The sequence below is a fragment of the Crinia signifera genome, chromosome 5 (genome assembly GCF_055691185.1).
Source record: "Crinia signifera chromosome 5, ASM5569118v1, whole genome shotgun sequence".
Classification (NCBI taxonomy): Eukaryota; Metazoa; Chordata; class Amphibia; order Anura; family Myobatrachidae; genus Crinia; species Crinia signifera.
The window spans coordinates 191260331-191279150 of NC_139221.1; the positions used below are offsets into that span (position 1 = coordinate 191260331).

Consider the following 18820-nt stretch of genomic DNA (forward strand, 5'->3'; position numbering starts at 1 on the left):
TATTAAATACCTGGGCATTCAAATCCCCCTGATAGGACATCTATTTTCGATGTTATTTTATTCCTCTCCTAAACAGACTTTCATCCTGGTCTACCTCATGGCTTTCTTTTGAGATCTCATGGTCATCTACACCTAGATGGGTGTCCATTGAACACTCCCAAAGTTTGGGATACCCCTTAGCAGATCTTCCTTGGACACCTAGACATAAGCGCCCACCGCATGTGCCGCTCCCATCCTCCACTTTAACAGCAGTCCGAATATGGGATAAATTGGTATCTCGGATCCCTGGCTATTACCAGAAGTACTCGGCCCTGTCACTGCAGGATATTTACTACGGTGATCCCAAATCTGGATCTCTCCAGATGACTGGCCTGCGGAATTCACACCCTAGGGGACCTTTTAGACAGCTCGGTTTTACTTCTCTTTGCTCATCTCCTGGCACGTTTCTCCCTCCCTCATACAGAACTGTTTCATTTTGATCAAATCCAACATTGGTTCAACGGATTACCACCACCCAGAGGATCCCTGTGCTCACTCTCTCAAGCAGTCATTGCCCGCATTTCTAGTCACCACTCCAAAAGAGAGATTTCCTTTTGGTACAATGTCCTTCTAGAATTATTGCCTTATACTAAATCCAACTTCCAGTCCCGCCGGGAGACCGACCTGGGTATACCCCTCTCGACCACACAGCGAGAAAACATTTATGCAGCTTCTTATAGTATGTCTAGTTGTCTTAACCATGTAAAATTATTACACTGATTGTAATTAACTCAAGATAGATTAAATAAGTTTTGGCCTTCGTGCTCTAAATTCTGTTGGAGGAATTGTGGGGAGGTGGGACACGTCTTCCATATTTTCTGGTCATGCGCTGCTCTCCACGGCTTATGGAAAGAGGTGTTTCAACTAATTAATACAGTCTTAAAATTAACACTGAGCCCTGCCCGGGCTACAATAGCCCAATCGTGGAAGCAACCCCTCCCTCTTTGATTAAAGTATTTCATAAGGTTCACTTTCACTTCTCTATGGAAACTAAGTTTCTACCATACTCATATTCTACCTCTTCTCCCCTAAAGAAGTGGCTTTCCTGGCACGAGTATGTGACCGATGGAGTTGGGGCACAATTTCTACCTGATTATGCAGACTCTGTCCCGCGACAATTTAGTTTAATTGAATTTCCTTCCTGATAACTCCCTAAATTCGACATATTACCCTTGACCTCCCTTTCAGGGCCAATATCCCCTCTCAGTTTCTTCATGCGTTTCAACCTCTCAGGTCTATAATATACAACAGGAGCTGTCTGACTTGGCTATGTCTAGCTATGATGTTTATTTTCCCTTTGACCTTTTTTTTTTCTCTTCGATTGTCCACCTGTATGCATGCCTTGTACTTCGCCTTTATGTTCCCTTCCCTGTTTTTTCTTCTGTACCCACACCCCCCCACACACAGAACAAAACTGTTTAGTATTGTGGATTTTTTATCTGTCACTTTTATTCCTTAATAAAAATTATTGATGTTAAAGTGCTATTATTTTTTAATAAATTTAAATATTTTTATCGATGTGAGTAAACTTTTTTTTTTTTTTTTTTAACCTTACTGAGAGCCTGGAACCAGACTCTATAGTCACTAGCAGCAGGGGTAAAGAACTATCCTGTTTTGTATATTGGTAAACTATCTTTTTTTAATCTTCTCTAATGCTCTGTACACACTGAGATTTGACATTAGATTTTAACTATGGAGTCAAAATCGCATGCAGATCGCACAGGTTTTTTACCGTGCAATTCCGATGCGCGCACAAATCGAAACCCAGATAGACAGAGCATCAATGACTATATAGTGCAAATCAAATGTAGATAGCATGTATGCATCTACATAGCAAGGGAATCTCACCGTGTGTACACACCATAAGCACCAGGTTCTGTTCGTGTTTTCAAAAGAAGCAATGTGTAAGAGTATACCAATAGATGGGATACAGTCACTAGATCGACATAGATTAAGACGACCTCTAAAAAGGTAGATCGGGCTTAGGTCGACATGGCTAAGGGCAGAAGGTCGACATAAGTTTTCAACTTTTTCCCCAAACAAACAATATTTCATACCCTAGCATCTACCAGGACTTGGAGGGTGAAATAGTGCCAGAAGCATCGCGAGCCATACAAGGTGACGCGGTACAGTGCTACAGTGTCATGTCTACTTACGCAGAAATTCAAGACAAATAATAAACATGAAAATCTCATGTCAACCTATTTACTGTTGACCCTCGCATTGTCGACCAAATGCTTGTGTTGACCTTCTGACCTTAGCCGTGTCAACCTTTAGTAGTCGACCCTCTGACCCATATCCCAAAATAGATTCCATTGCCATAGCATTTCATATGCTTTCACCAGTATTACATATGTGCTAAATAGCATTAATGCATGACAGGCAGATTGATAGTTCTATAAAGCTAGTGTTCCCGCTAGGCTGTTTTAGCGGGTCGCTGCGTCCTGCCCGTTTTTTAAAGGGCAAAATGCGCCCTGCCCCTCTAGCAGCACCCCGCTAAAACAGCCGGGTGCCTGCCCGACTCCTTGCACGGGGAAGCCCAGCGCCGCCTTAGACGGCGATGCCCGGCGCTTCCCCAGCATCAAGGCACCTTCCCCCTGTGGGGACAGCATATTCGGCGCGGCCGGGCTCGCCCCCTTTCGTGACGCCGGCGGCCCGGCCCGCCCACAAGTGTGCCGTCGGCGGCCCCAGACAATTTCTAGAGTGAAGACTACAAAGCATCACCAGAGAAGCAGCCCTTGGGGATTGTACAGGATTCAAGTAAACAATAATGTATTGATTACTGTGCCTGTTTACAAATCTGGAGGGTTGCTTTCCTGGAGCTTCATTATCGTTTGTCCATTGAGAATAGAACCTGGGCAAGTATTTACTATATCTGCTTTTAGTGTTCCTTCTAGCACCCGCTATCTTTGAAAACCCATGCAGTTCCTCTTCCCTGCCTGGGGTGTCACTGTCTGCTGTAGTGCTTCTAGCACAGTGTGGTCTGTATTTTCACACTGATACGCAAACCAGACCTGTGCTAGAAACACCACAGCAGACAGCGGGTGCTAGAATGAACACTATGCTTAGTGCTGGTCTATAATATTTTAAATAAGGCTTTGACTGATAATAGGACTGAACTAATTAATAGGATTAAACTGACTTTAATGCATGTTGTTGTTGCTTATTACACCAAATTCTCATAAGTAGAACTACTAACCGTTAAGTAAAAAAAAATCGAATAATTTAAAAAAGTAGTAAATATTAGAGCGGCTTGCCGAATCGAGCTATGTTTTTATATATTCTAAAATGCATCATACTTGTGTTCATTCCTCACTAATCAGCGAGGATCGCATATTTTATTTTTTAAGGGCAAAATTTTATACATGATGTGGTGCTAGATTAGATATAGTGTCACATAACATTTATAATATATAATATAATAAAATCTGCCTCCAAACTGATTAGGTGATAGAATGAACACTAATAAAGAGTGGGAAAGATTACAGCCTCCCGGTATGGTCTGATTTATTCCAGTTTTAGAGGGGTATTCAATGTTGGGTCATGGCTGTCGGGGTGGCCCAACAGCCGTGACCCTGTCCCATTCTCGGTCTGCTCTAACAAGAATCTGCAAGCAGGATTCAATGTCCCATCTGCCAAAGGTCGAGAAGGGGCGCGGCCGTGAGCTGCGGCCAGGAATAGGCGAGCTGCGGCCGGGAGCTCGTCAAAATGAGGCCGACTGCTTGTGAAGTCTGGCTCGTTCTGCCGAGATACCCTATTCAATGATGTCGCTGAAGACGACGGGAATGGCTGCAGGAGGATTGAACATCCCCCTTTACCCATCTCCCAAGTGACAGTCATCACAGAAACCCCCCAGATGGATTTGGCAAAGGGTTCTACAGGAAGCAAATTTGGCATTTCGAACAATTTCTGGTTTTCAACCAACCCAGAAACTGAATACATACAGATGTGTATATGCCAGAAGTCAAAATACTGACAATAGCATCCTGAAGGAGGGAATCCCAATAGAATGCCGATAAGTATGCTTACCTTGAATTCAACTAAATGCGAATTAACTAATTCTTGGGTTCTTTTTAGATATTGTTACTGGGATAGAATCCCACTGTTTCTGAACCCCACACCTGTCAAAGATAATATTACTGGGAGTGCCTCCCTTCCCTGGGAGTCTGCCTGTGCCAGTACAGATAGGTCATAAGCCCTGTACACACACACACACACACACACTGATTTGCTTTTGATTCGATTTTCTATTTGAACTAGCATTAGATCTGTACTTTTGCATTGGATATCGAATTCGATATACATTCATGGTACATTGTACACATTCGATTTACTAGATCGAATTTGATATTTCCTTGGCTGCACAGCAGATTTTTCTGTCTGATTTTGCGAAAACGGGAGCCCGAATCGAATGTAGATCGAAAGGGACACAAAAACCTTTCAATTTTAGGATGCGATTTTGCTTCTATAAGCAAAATCGAATCGAAAAAATTAAAATAAAAAGGGATGCATGTGTACAGGGCTTTAGGAACCTGCCAATTGCCTACAAAATGTTATCTAGCAGCTGTTTAAAGTTTTTATTTTGTTCAGACTGACAATCACAAACTTTGTTGAAATAACCATACTAGATTATGCTGCTTTTCCACTAGAGACCAGTTTAAAGTACTGGTAATCTAAGATTAAATTAAGAGTGCCTAACCCCCATACCCCCACCTCCCCTCCCCTTGTACTTACCTGCACGGGGATGAAGGGTCCATGCGAGGTACAGGCAGTCCCAGTGCCTGATGAGAACTAGTAGTTCTCACTTTGCACATATGTAATGAGTGCACGTGCATACTAATGAGCCGCTCACTACATATGCGCATATGTAATGAGCGGCTCTTTATTATGCACGTGCAATCATTACACATGCACAAAGTGAAAACTACTAGGTCTCATCAGGCACTGGGACTGCCTGGAGGCTAAATAACGTTTAAAAGGCATTCCCACTGCCTCTTAAACGTTATTTAGCCGTGTAGGACTCTGCTTTAAAAACGGGTTGAAATACCATTTCGCTTTAAACGGTATTTCAGCTCTGGCACTTTACCACTGCAGCCTTAAAACGGTAAATTGCGCTGAAAATCTGCAATTTACCGTTTTTTAGCTGCAGTGAGAAAGGGGCATAAGCTACTATTCTTGCAATAGTTTAAATACAGAACACTGGGTACACAGGTACAGATGTCTTAACTGCATTACATAATGTCTTGATTAACTCATAATCATCCAATCTTCTTTTAAGAAGAATACTCAGCGCTGAAATTTGAACTTTGAGAGTTGAGTTTGCCAATCCTAGCAAATATCCCTTATACAAAAATTGCAAAACTTGAAGGATGGAAGACTGTTCAATGTTGTCTGTTGAACCTTTCCAGTGAATGAAGGCTTGCCAAACTCTATAGCAGTGGTCTCCAACCTTTTTTAGGTCGGGAGCTACTCGCGACAAAATAAACCGCCCGAAGAGCTACTAAAGTAAAAAATTTGTAAAAAAATCTGCATAATATCAAAAAAAAAAAAAAAAAAAAAACACTGCAATGCCCCAGACATAATATGGCACAAACTGCAATGTCCAATATGTCACAAACATACCTCCCAACACTGTAGGTAGAGGAGAAGAGACAAAATTAGAGGGTTCAGCTACTACCGTGGAACTCCTGCGAGGCTACATCCCCCATTTTTTCCGCTATGGGGGCATGGTCAGCTCTCTAAGAGCTGTAGCCACATGGGGTGCGGCCATGGAAAATGGGGTGTGATACACATATGCCCTCAATAGTGCAGTGCCAGATACACATGACCCCAATAGTGCAGTCCGTGATACCCATTATAAATATGCCCCGCACCGTGATGGCTCCATTATACATATGCCACACACACACACACACACACACAATGCCCATTATACATATTCCCAACAACGTGATACTCCGTTATACAAATGCCCCACACCGTGATGCTCCATTATACATATGCCACACACCGTGATGCTCCATTATACACATGCCCCACACCGTGAGGCACCATTATACATATGCCACACAGCACACACCGTGATGACGATTATGCCTATGACCCACAAAGTGAAGCTCCTTTATACATATGCCCCACACATTGATGCTCATTAAACATATGCCCCACAAATGATGCCCATTAAACATATGCCCCACAAATGATGCCCATTAAACATATGCCCCACAAATGATGCCCATTAAACATATGCCCCACAAATGATGCCCATTAAACATATGCCCCACAAATGATGCCCATTAAACATATGCCCCACAAATGATGCCCATTAAACATATGCCCCACAAATGATGCCCATTAAACATATGCCCCACACATTGATGCTCATTAAACATATGCCCCACACATTGATGCTCATTAAACATATGCCCCACACATTGATGCTCATTAAACATATGCCCCACAAATTGATGCCCATTAAACATATGCCCCACAAATGATGCCCATTAAACATATGCCCCACAAATGATGCCCATTAAACATATGCCCCACACATTGATGCTCATTAAACATATGCCACACAAATGATGCCCATTAAACATATGCCCCACAAATGATGCCCATTAAATATATGCCCCACACATTGATGCTCATTAAACATATGCCACACAAATGATGCCCATTAAACATATGCCCCACACATTGATGCTCATTAAACATATGCCACACAAATGATGCCCATTAAACATATGCCCCACACCCAAGGTGTGGGGCATATGTTTAATGGGCATCATTTGTGTGGCATATGTTTAATGACTCAATGCCACACACATGATGCCCACTTTGCGCACACAGAGTTTTACAAATTTTTTTTTACCAAAAAGAAGGACTTGAGCGCTGGACTTGAGCAGAGGCTGTGGCGGCGTGACGAAGGATGGGCTTGAGCAGAGGCTGTGGCGTCGATGGAAAGTGCGCAAATTCATGCGCTGGGGACGTCAGGCGGTTACGCGGCACGGAGTCACTCTCTCTGAGACCTCCTGCCGCCAAGCGAGGATGGAACCGCTACGCTGCAGCAGGTCACTGCCGCAAAGTCAGGACCACAAACTCTGCATTAACATCACTTTCTGACCTCCTGCCGCCAAGCAAGGTACTTCTACGCGGCAGTGGAAGCTGCCGAGCTACTTGAATACACCCGCCGAGCTACCCGTCGCTCGCGAGCGACGGGTTGGCGAACCCTGCTCTATAGTATGCCATAGAAGAAATTTTTTTTTCTGACCTGTAACAATAACTCAATTACTTGGTCTGAGAGGCCTTCCAATTTTAACGATTTCCGTTCAATTTGCATTCCCTTAGAGATAATGGGGGACATTTACCAAAATGGATTCGTAGAAAAAAAGTGTATTCGTAGGGAGAAATACACCTTTTTTTTACGAATTTACAATCCCAAAAATACAACAATTCGTATTCCTAAAGATGGAACATTCGTATTTGTATTTACAAATACGAATGTCTACACCATCGATAGGATACGACAGAAATCACCATTCAAAAGAATGGTGGTTTCTGATTTACTAAGCAGCCGTACTGATAATACGGCTGCTTAGTGGTGTAAAACAGGCACGCAAATACGACAGGAAAATAGAACACCATTTTCCTGTTCTATTTGCTTTAAGCCTGCACGGATCAGTCAGATCCGTGCAGGCTTCAGTGTAAAAAAAATAGAAAAATTAAATTTAAAAAAAAAAAAAAACGGCGTGGGGTCCCCCCCCCACAGCTGTAACCAGCACCAGGCTGACGGAGCCGGTAATTAAAAATCAGGGAACCCGACAAATAGGGTTTCCCCGATTTTTAACAACCAGCCCCAGGCTCCAGGTCCGGGGCTGGTTCCCAAAATACGGGGGACAAAATGACTAGGGTCCCCCGTATTTCAAGAACCAGTCCCAGGCACAACCAGCCAGCAGGGTAATGCCACAGCTGGGGGAGACTTTTTATACAAGTCCCCCCGGCCAAAACATTAACCCCCTGACCGGTCAGCCTGGCATGGGGCCCTGGGGAGTGGGGACCCCCCCAATGAAGGGGTACCCCCCCTCCAGGACTTACCTGACCAGGCTGAAGCCTGGTACTGACCCCGATGCCCCTGGCCGGTGGGCATCGGGCTGATAAATGGTGTAAAAATAAGGATAAACTATTGTTTTTTACTGTGGCACTACAAGTGCCAGCAAGCCTCCCCAGCAAGCTGGGACTTGGAGAACCACAAGTCCCAGCCTGCTGGGCATTAAAGGGCCCGCTGGCACTTGTAGTTCCAGTTAAAAAAATAGTGCACAAAACACACTGACACACTTTTAAAATAAAACTTTAATACATACATTACACACATACTAATACTTACCTATCTTATTCCCGTAGGTAGCAGTGGTCCTGATGTCCTCCAGTCCTGTGTCGGCGTTCCTCTTCATGTCGACGTCCTTCTTGAAGTCGACGTCCCTGTCGGCGATGGCGTCCGGTGTCCGGGTCCGACGAAATCCATTTGGGAAGCTGTGGATGGAAACCCTACTCACCTGTCCCAGCGCGACGTAGTCCAGGTAAGGGTCTTGTCAAAAAAACAAACCGAACACCCCGAAACCAGCCGGACATGGAGACGCACGGTACTGTGTGTACATCGTGCGGCTCCGCCTCCCGAATGCCGCTATTGGCCGCCTTGCGGCCTAGCGGCTCCTGATTGTTTTATTTTAAATAAAGTTTTATTTTAAAAGTGTGTCAGTGTGTTTTGTGCACTATTTTTTTAACTGTGGAACTACAAGTGCCAGCGGGCCCTTTAATGCCCAGCAGGCTGGGACTTGTGGTTCTCCAAGTCCCAGCTTGCTGGCACTTGTAGTGCCACAGTAAAAAACAATAGTTTATCCTTATTTTTACACCATTTATCAGCCCGATGCCCACCGCCCAGGGGCATCGGGGACAGTACCAGGCTTCAGCCTGGTCAGGTAAGTCCTGGAGGGGGGGGGGGACCCCTTCATTGGGGGGGTCCCCACTCCCCCAGGGCCCCTGGCCAGGCTGACCGGTCAGGGGGTTAATGTTTTTGGCCGGGGGGACTTGTATAAAAAGTCTCCCCCCGGCTGTGGCATTACCCTGCTGGCTGGTTGTGCCTGGGGACTGGTTCTTGAAATACGGGGGACCCCTAGTCATTTTGTCCCCCGTATTTTGGGAACCAGCCCCGGACCTGGAGCTGGTTGTTAAAAATCGGGGAAACCCTATTTGTCGGGTTCCCTGATTTTTAATTACCGGCTCCAGGCTCCGTCAGCCTGGTGCTGGTTTCGGCTGTGGTGGGGACCCCACGCCGTTTTTTTTTAAATTTATTTATTTTCCTATTTTTTTTACACCTTGCAGCCTGCACGGATCTGACTGATCCGTGCAGACTGCTAGAAATAATTCGTATTAGCAGCCGTATATACGGCCGCTAATACGAATCATTACACCATCGGAGGGTTACAAAGCAGTCGTATCTGACTGCTTTGTAAATGACCCTCCGGAACACGACTTCGCATACGACTGAAACAGTCGTATGCAGTCGTAGGGAAAATACTAATACGAAAAACTCGGTTTTTCATATTAGTAAATTTCCCCCAATATCTCTGGATTTGGATGAACCACTGGACCTTGGGATAACAAGTTCGCTGTTACTGGAAGGATCATGGGCTCCTGTACCGCTAGTTCTAGGACTGCTGAAAAGCAAGATCTCCTTGGCCAAAAAGGAAGGATTATGACGACTGTAACTTTGTCTTCCATAATCTTCTGGAGTATCCTGTAGATCAAAGGGAATTGGGGGGGGGGGGGGGGGGGGGGATATGTACCTTAGACTGAATGTCCATTGAATGCATCTATTGCCGATGTCTGGGGTAGATAATATCTTGAAAAGTATCTGTTTACCTTCCTGTTGCAATTCATCGCCATTAGGGCTATTTCTGGTTGTCCAAAACGTTTGACTATCTGACGGAATACTTCGTAGTTTAGCTCCCACTCTCCTGGGAGAACTTCTTTCCTGCTCAGGAAGTCTGCCAGGACATTGTCTTTCCCCGGCACGTGGACCGATGTTAAAGAGAGAACATTTTCTTCTGGATCTTTGATAATACTGCCATCATGTTTCTGCTTCTGGTAGCCCCCTGATGGTTGAGATTAGATACCACGATATCCTCAGATGACTCCCTTCGATTCTCTGATTGAAGGCCTTGATGGTTCTCCATACTGCCTCTGCTTCTCTCCAATTTGAAGATTTCTGTTTCTCTTCCTTTGTCCAGAAACCCTGAGTTGTTAGATCTCCAAGATGGGCTCCCCATTCTACTGCACTTGCGTCTGTCGTAACCACTAAAAAGTGAGGTAAATATAGAGGTGTTGCTCTGATTTCCATTTCCTGGCTGATCCACCAAGAAAGAGCTCTTTTCTCCGTGGTACCTAGTCCTAAAACCGTCTCCAGACCACAATCCTTCTTTATGTATGGAAGAGCCCATTGGAATTTTCTCAGCCTCCAATGTGCCCATGGTACTGTCCCTATAGTTGACATCAGCATTCCTAATAACTGAAGACATATTTTAAGCTGTATAGATTCCTTTTCCACAATCTTTCTTGCTAGAACCTTAATCTTTTGACACCTTTCTTTTGAAAGACAAACTTCGAACTTTTCTGAGTATCAGAACTCCCAAGAACTGGATGGACAGAGATGGTGTTAACTGACTCTTTTGAAAATGTATTACCCATCCGTGACCTTGAAGCAGTTCCACCACCACCTTTAATTCCTTTAAGACTTTTTCTTTTGATGAAGCTGCTATCAACATGTCGTCCAGGTACGGCCAAATACGAATGGGTCTTTTTCTTAGAACTGCGATCAGGGTGACCAATATATTCGTGAACACTCGGGGGGATGTGGTTAACCCAAAGGGCAGGCACGTGAATTGGAAGGGATTCTTCATTATACAAAACCTCAGAAATTTTCTGTCTTGGCATCTTACCGGGACATGGTAGTATACATCCCTGATATCCAGTGAAACCATGTAGTCTCCCTTCTTTATCCCTGTCAGGATAGTCTTCTGAGTTTCCATTCTGAATTTTTTTTATTTTTATGAATCCATTTAATTTCTTCAGATCCAGGATAGTACGATAGCCTCCTGTTTTCTTTTATACCAAGAACAGATTTGAATAGAATCTGTCTCTCCTCTGTTGTACAGGTACTGGTTCTAAGGCCTTGATCTCTTTTAGATGTCTGAAGATCTTCCTCATCTCTATTCTTCCTGTAGGTTGTCTTTAGCTTTTTTGATACCCAGAAAGAATCCCTTGTCGGTCTTCTTAGAAACTCTATCGCATAACCTTGTCTGATGATCTTTAACACCCATCTGTCTTGAATTAATTCTTCCAATGGCCAGCAAACTAACAGACGGGCCCCTACACAAGGGCCACTGTGGACGTCATTGTCTAGAACCTCTTCTGGATGATCGAAAGGACTGTCTTGCATTCTGAAAGGAACCTCTTTGACTGTAAGGTCTACCCGGTCTGCAACTGTTTTGAAGATGGATTGAAGGGAAATTTGTTTCTGTTTTTATCTTGAGGCAATTTAAGTGACTTCCCTTCTGTAATTCTGTGAAAAAAATGCATCTAATTTTGAACCAAACAGATGTAATCCTTCGAATGGTAGTGCCACCAGTCTGTTTTTTGAATGGGCATCTGCTGCCCAGGACCTTAGCCATAGCGTCATTCTAGCTGAAACCCCTGCAGCCATTGATCTTGCAGCGAAGGAGACTAAATCAAGAGATGCTTTGCAAATAAATTCTGTTGCCTTCTGCACGGTCTCTAGCCTTTTTTTTTTTTTATAAGTACTGCTTAGAGATCTTTTCTTCTATATCAGTGTGAAGATTTGTTCCCCAGAGCCTCAGTGCTCTCGATACTGATGCAACTGATACGCCTGCCTTTAGAGACACCGCCGAGGAAAAATTAAGTTTTCTTAAAGCCCCTTCCATCGTCCTTTCCATAGGGTCTTTAAAGGAAGCACCATCATCAAGTGGTAATGTGGTTCTTGAGGTTATCTCTGCTACTGCAGGCAGCTCCATATTCAGAGTACATCACCTGAAGCCAGAGTATTTGTACACTTTTAGACTGCCTCATATTCCATACCACGAGGGTACAATGCAGCTAAAATAAAACAAAATAACCTACACCTACGTGAATTACAGCTAAAATAAAAATATTGTGAGGGCATCTAACAACTTCCCTCCTCCTGTAATCAAAACTAAAGGGGATCTAGTCTCTACCCAGTCTGGTTTGTATCTCAACATTGAGATACAAACCAGACTGTTCTTGAAGTACCACAGCAGACAGACACACCCCAGGCAGAAATAAGGAACTACAAGAAGCGGGTGCTAAAATGAACACGAATTAATATGCCTGGGGTGTCGCTGACTGCTGTAGTGCTTCTAGCACAGTGTAGTCTGTATATTCGCACTCATATGTAAACCAGATCTGTGCTAGAAACGCCACAGCAGACAGTGACACCCCAGGCAGGGTAGAGGAACTGCATGGGTTTTCAAAGTTGGCGGGTGCTAGAATGAACAATATTTAGGAACAAATATCGTAGGTTCTGACGAAGGGAGAGATCCCGAAACGGCGTAGACCGTTTACATGCAGTAAAGTTTCCACGTTTTTCACCTAAGTCCCGGAGTGATGCCTCTTCTTTCAGGGCACATAGAATTGGTGTGATAGCAATCCACCTAAGGATGGCACCCAGGCGGAGATTTATATGAGAGCGGGCAGTGCCGGACTTTGTCTTGATAGATAGATATAAATATATTTTAGGAGGATTGTCAATTCTCACAATATCTGTGATAACTAATAAATATACCAGTGTGGACTGAAAGAATGATAATTTACCAATTAAAGGAGACTGTTTCTTATGGACATCCAATGACACATTCTACAATATGCATAAGTAGGTATAAAATACATTAAAAAAAGAAAAAAAAAAATCATAGATGAGGACAGACTAGAGGTTATTCACTGGAATGGAGGTCTCCAATTAATAAGCAGCACTTTTTTTATCAGATGACCAGCAGTATCCCAAATGCAGCAGAGGTTGCAGTTCTTGAAATGAGGAAAAAGGTAGACCTGAATGACTGTAGCAAGTCAAGCCACCAGTGAATTCCTCTTATTGTAGTTGGAGAGGCTTTCCACTGGAGAAACTGGGATCCCCTATCCATGACACCGCTACACTTTGGGGACTGGTCATTGAAAACTGATGCTGCGTTCTCATTGCAGCACCTGCAAAATCCCGGGTTTTTGGTGGGGCATAGAGCATCTCAGCTCTACAGACCCCATTCATACTGCACATTAGACCCAGAAAATTCCCGTGTCTGCCCCTTTCACACTGCTTCCCCTGGTATGCCTGCCATCAAGTGTTTGGCATTTAAGAGCAGCTTTGATTGGATGTTTAAAAAGTATCTTTGATTGGCTGTTTAAAAGCAGCTTTGAGCAATGACCCTTTCACACTGAGACAGGACACGGGAAATTACTGCTTGCCCTGGCAAAAACCCAGGTTTTTTTTTGCAGCAGTGAGAACGGGGTATAAATGAATTTTGTGGTCATACCCTAGGCTCTCCAGTAGAAATCATCTCTTCAACTACAATAAAAGAGGAATTCCATGGCGGCTTTCTACAGTCATCCAGGTCTACCTTCTCCTTATTTCAAGAACGTATACCAAGAACTGCAACCTGTGCTGCACTCTGGATACTGCTGGTCACCAGGTAAGAAAAATAGCAACTTATTAACTGGAGACGTCCATTCCAGGAAATAACCTCCTGTCTGTCCTCACATCCATAAGAATTTCATTTTTATTTAATACACAATAAAAGTTCCCTAAATTTTTTTTTACTGCAATTAAACAGATTACAGCAAGCACAAATGGTTAAATTAAAATAACGTGGGTAATAATGAAGTCACCTGTGCTCAACCATTAATATACCTGGACTGTAAACATGCCTTGAGGACCGAGGTTTGGAATACACCTACTTTACAGTAGAATGACAATTTAGGCGTGGCGGGATGACATTAAGGGCTCATTCCACCTGTACAATGACTGACACCCATATGCCCAATTACACAATAGGATGATAAAAGCTCTGACACTATCCGCAGCACAAAGCATCACTGAGACACCCAGATCCGGGTCACACACAATTCATGTTCCCCGATACCCCAACAAGACTCCTATACATGATCCCAGCTGCAATGGAAGTTGCCCTGTATTTCCATAGGGAAACCGCCATGCATGTGCAATAAATCAAGGCAAGAAGCTATACATGCGCCGCCCTGTCCCGCACAGCACAGGCCGTGCCCCAGCCATGTTCCCCAGCCACTCACCCGTGCCATGAGCGAGCAACACCAGGAACAGGATGAGTCCGGCCAGCCCGGATGCGGTGGCGACTGCAGACATGACCCGTATACAGGCTGTGACCATTACATCACCACAACCCCTCCGGTGTCTCCGCTCTGTCCCCCAGAGCCGCTTCCCGTCTAGTCGCGACTTCTTTGCTGTCCGATCCACCCTTCACAGTCGCTGCGAGCTCTGCTGGACAGACGGGGTAACGTCTGAGAGTCGCCCTTCTCTGCTACTTCCAAAACACTGCCAGTGATGTCAGCCCCAGAGAATAAGCCTCGCCTACCTCCGGCCCTCACAGTGTACACACGTTCATCCTGCCTCACGCCACGCCCAAGGGGAGGTGGTGGCTAGTGACGTCTGAGCTCACCACCACCAATGACGGCTTAGCTGCTGGCTGGAGCCGGGCTGCGGCAAGAATTAAAGGAAACTAATGTAGTTCGGGAATTGGAACACAAAAGAGTTCTGAGGGGCGATAATATGAATGAGGCTACCCGGGGAAACGCGCGGTGTAGCGAACTGATTAGAACCGGGCCCGTAATTAGGTGGTTTAACTGACATAATTGAAGTTATATGTTTGCTTGTTTTTTCAGTTTGTAAATTTGGAAATCAGTAAAAATTTTGACATCTAGTGTATTGGAGGTGAACTGCAAGCGATCATCCCTTTGTGCCATCATCCTTTTAGTACATCCCGTTAGGCTAGGGATGGCCATCAGTGCAGTCGCTATTACATACCTCCCAACATGATGACACTCTCCAGGAGGGACAGAAAGCTCTGTTTCTGGACTTTCCTCTTAATTAATGACTGCCATCACCTGTTTTAAACAGGTTAATGGACAAGAAAGGCATTTCACCACAGGTGATGGTAATAATGAATTAAGAGGAAAACCCAGAAACAGAGCAATGTGTCCCTCCTGGAGAGGGTAATGTTGGGAGGTATGTTGATGGTTCCATCGATGGTGATTCTGTAACGAGCCTTCAATAGTTATAAACTATGTGATGTATTGCCATCAATAGTTTTAGCTATTCTCTTTAACTGACTGGCCCATAGGCCAATCAGAACGTGGGGGTGAGGCTTCTGGGTCTGTTATTTTCTGTATGAGAATAACTTTTTAGTGAATTTTATAAAATTTGGTTGGGTACTTCATTGAATGTTTTTACATTGTGACTTCATACCCTCCAACTGTACCGATTTTGCCGGTACAGTACCATTTTTTAACAGTCTGTACCGACAAAATCATTTTGTACCGAATGTACCGTTTTTGTGCAGTGTCCTTGAAAAAGTATTCAGATTCCTCCTCCAGACTGTACCGCTCGGCTCAGCAGCCTGTGCCATGCCCGGCTCTCCCCTCCTGAGGTTCCGTTCCCAAGAGTGCTTTGCGGCGCCCGCGGTAGGGTTACCACCTTTTTGTTGAGAGATTCCCGGACATTGGCCCACCCCTTGACACACCCACTGACCCACCCCAGCCCTGCCCCCAGCCCCGCCTTATGTTGATTTTTTTAAACCTTTGCTTCAATTTCATTCTTGATTTTGCATACCATTATGCCAGTTACATGATATATCACACACATTAATGGCCATTACAAGTTATGCCACACATCGTGATGCCAATTACATGTTATGCCATATACCGCAATGGCCATTACACATTATGCCAGGACTGAACAAATTTTTTGCAAACGAGGGACAATATGGACAGTGCGCGCCAAAATTTTCAACATAATGCCGACACACTGCACACCCATTATGTAGTATACCACATGCCATAATGGCCATTACATACTTTATAACACTCCGCAATGCCCATGACATACTATATAAAACTCCGGAATGCCCATAACATACTATATAACACACCGCAATGCCCATGACATACTATATAACACACCATACACATTTGACACATAAGTGCCACTTACCTACATGCTCAATGCCAGGGGCTTCATGCTCGATGCCAAGGGGCTTCATGCTCGATGCCAAGGTGGACTGAATTTGCTCGTTGCCAAGGGGGACAGAACTGTGCAGTGGCCCACTCCTGGCTCCCCGCCGCTATTTGCAAATTAATGCACCGCCAGTAGTGTACAGTAGGGTGGGAGGGTATCTGCAGTGTATTGACTGGCTGGGTGAGTGCAGGAGGGTGGGAGCAGGGCCGGCGCCACCACTAGGCAAACCTAGGCATTTGCCTAGGGCGCCGGCCACTGGAGGGCGGAAAATGCCGCCCGGGTACCTGTCCTACCGGCGCTGTCTATTTCAATCTGGCGACGGAGGCAGCGGGGGTCCCTGCAGTCTATTAAAAATCACGAGCGCTATCCGCCGGGCTATGCGGAAGCGCTTCTAGTGTGAAAACTCTGGCAGCACGGCGCACGCTGATCTCAGCCAATCAGCGTGCTGCCAGTGTTTTCACATTAGAAGCGCTTCCGCATAGCCCGGCGGATAGCGCTCGTGATTTTTAATAGACTGCAGGGACACCCGCTGCCTCCGCCGCCAGATTGAAATAGACTGCGCCGAACGACAGGTACCACCCCACACCCCCACACCCACCCCCCCACCCCCCACCCCCCCCCCCCCCCCCCCCGGCACCGGGGCGCCCCCAGCCCGACTCGCCTGGGGCGCTCCGGTGCCTTGCACCGGCCCTGGGTGGGAGAGTGGGTGGGAGTACACCATACTTAGCCAGCCAATGGTTAGCCGGCCCGCTCACCTCACCCCCCCACCTCCTCCCAGTGTGTGCGTCCGTGTGCAAACCCCCCCTCCTGCCTGTGCTGACACACCGACGACCCCTCCCTCCTGTCAGTGTGCATCCATGTGCACACCGCCCGCCCGCTCACGGCTCCCCCGCTATGTACGGGAGAGAGACGTGCTGTGCTGCTATGTAATATTCATATCTCCCGCTGCTGGACCACTAGTCAATGGGCGCTCGCAGTCCAGCAGCCCCCAGTTGATTGGCTGCTGGACCGCAAGCGCCCATTGGCTAGTGGTCCAGCGGGATATATGATTTTTGCATAGCAGCACAGCACGTCTCTCGAGTCCCAGACAGTGCACAGCAGGGGAGCCGTGAGTGGGCGGGCGCAGGGGAGCCGAGAGAGGGGGGGAGCGGGTACTAATTACCCGGGCCCACACTTGCTGAAGGGGCCCTGGTCTGACCCCTCCCTTCCCCCTCCATCCCTCCCGGGTAGCAACAGTAGCACACACTTCTACAGCATGTGCTGTACTGACAGCAGGCTCAGCAGGAGTGTCTCACTGACAGCGTGAGAGGTCATGCTGAGCCTGCAGTCAGCACAGCACATGCTGTAGGTGTGTGATGCTTCTGAGATTACAGTTTTTAGAGTTTTTTTTCACCCTCCTCTAAACATTTTGGGGGCGTGGCCTAAGTGTGGGAGGTTCCCGCACAATGACAGGGGGGGCGGACGGGGAAGCATTCCCGGACATTGTATACTCCGGGTCAGCCACCCGTCCGGACACCGGACGCCGGTCTCAATTACCGGACTGTCCGGAGTAATCCCGGACGGGTGGTAACCCTAGCCGGCGGGCATTGCATGACGTCACGTGCCACCAGCGCCGCAGCGCAGTCAGTGCACTCAGGGGACGGATGAGACAGTTACTCTGCCCTGCCTCACTGTGATCATGTGAGGCCAGACAGGGTGCGGTGGCCAGCCGGGGCACGCATGCATGAGGGGGGATCTCTCCAGGAGGGACCGGGTCCTGATCCAGCCGCTGCCTGCAATGAGCCTGAGAGAGGAGTCTCATCTGCACAAGACGCTGTGAGTCACACAGTATTAAACTTCTAAAGTATCCAGCCTGGCCATGTTCCACCTTTCTGCAATGTCTGACAGTGACATGGTGGCTTAGTTTTTGTAAGTGGGCTGCTGGCATATTAAATCAGTATATTATATTAAAATACTTAAAAAAAAATAAGTATATTAAATATATGCTGATTTAATATGCCAGCAGCCCACTAAGTCACCTGAGACTGACAGTCTAATAAAGTCACAGTGACAAGACTGTCTCAGACTCACATGGTGGCTTAGTAGTGGGCTGCTGACATATAAAATAAGTATATTTAATATTCTTATTTAATATGTAGTAGTACTACTACTAATATATATATATATATATATATATATATATATATATATATATATATATATCTCCAGTATGCTCTTCCTCAACCTCTAACCCACTTTCTTCCCCACCTGAACCCTCTGGTACTTTCTCTTCATACTTTCTTTTAATTTGAACCCACAAATGAAAAGGAAGTATCCACACTCTTCCTATCCTACTCCACTACCTCTCCCCTTGATCCTATACCTGCACAAGTCATTCAGGGGGAAATTTACTAAGGCAAATACGCCTAAAAAATTCGTATTTTCATAGTA

General features: G+C 45.7%; 1 protein-coding gene across 2 annotated transcripts in view; it reads right to left on the reverse strand.

Annotated features, from left to right (window-relative positions):
• Positions 1-14755, reverse strand: part of TGFBR1 (transforming growth factor beta receptor 1) — a 98528-nt gene extending 83773 nt beyond the window's left edge. The window contains exon 1 of one of the 2 annotated variants that reach the window (XM_083188352.1): positions 14431-14755. In XM_083188352.1, coding sequence (XP_083044478.1) covers positions 14431-14527 — 97 coding nt within the window. In that variant the 5' untranslated portion in view covers positions 14528-14755. The remainder of the gene's footprint in view (positions 1-14430) is intronic. The other variant, XM_083188353.1, reaches the window with a different exon arrangement.
• Positions 14756-18820: the final 4065 nt, after the last annotated feature.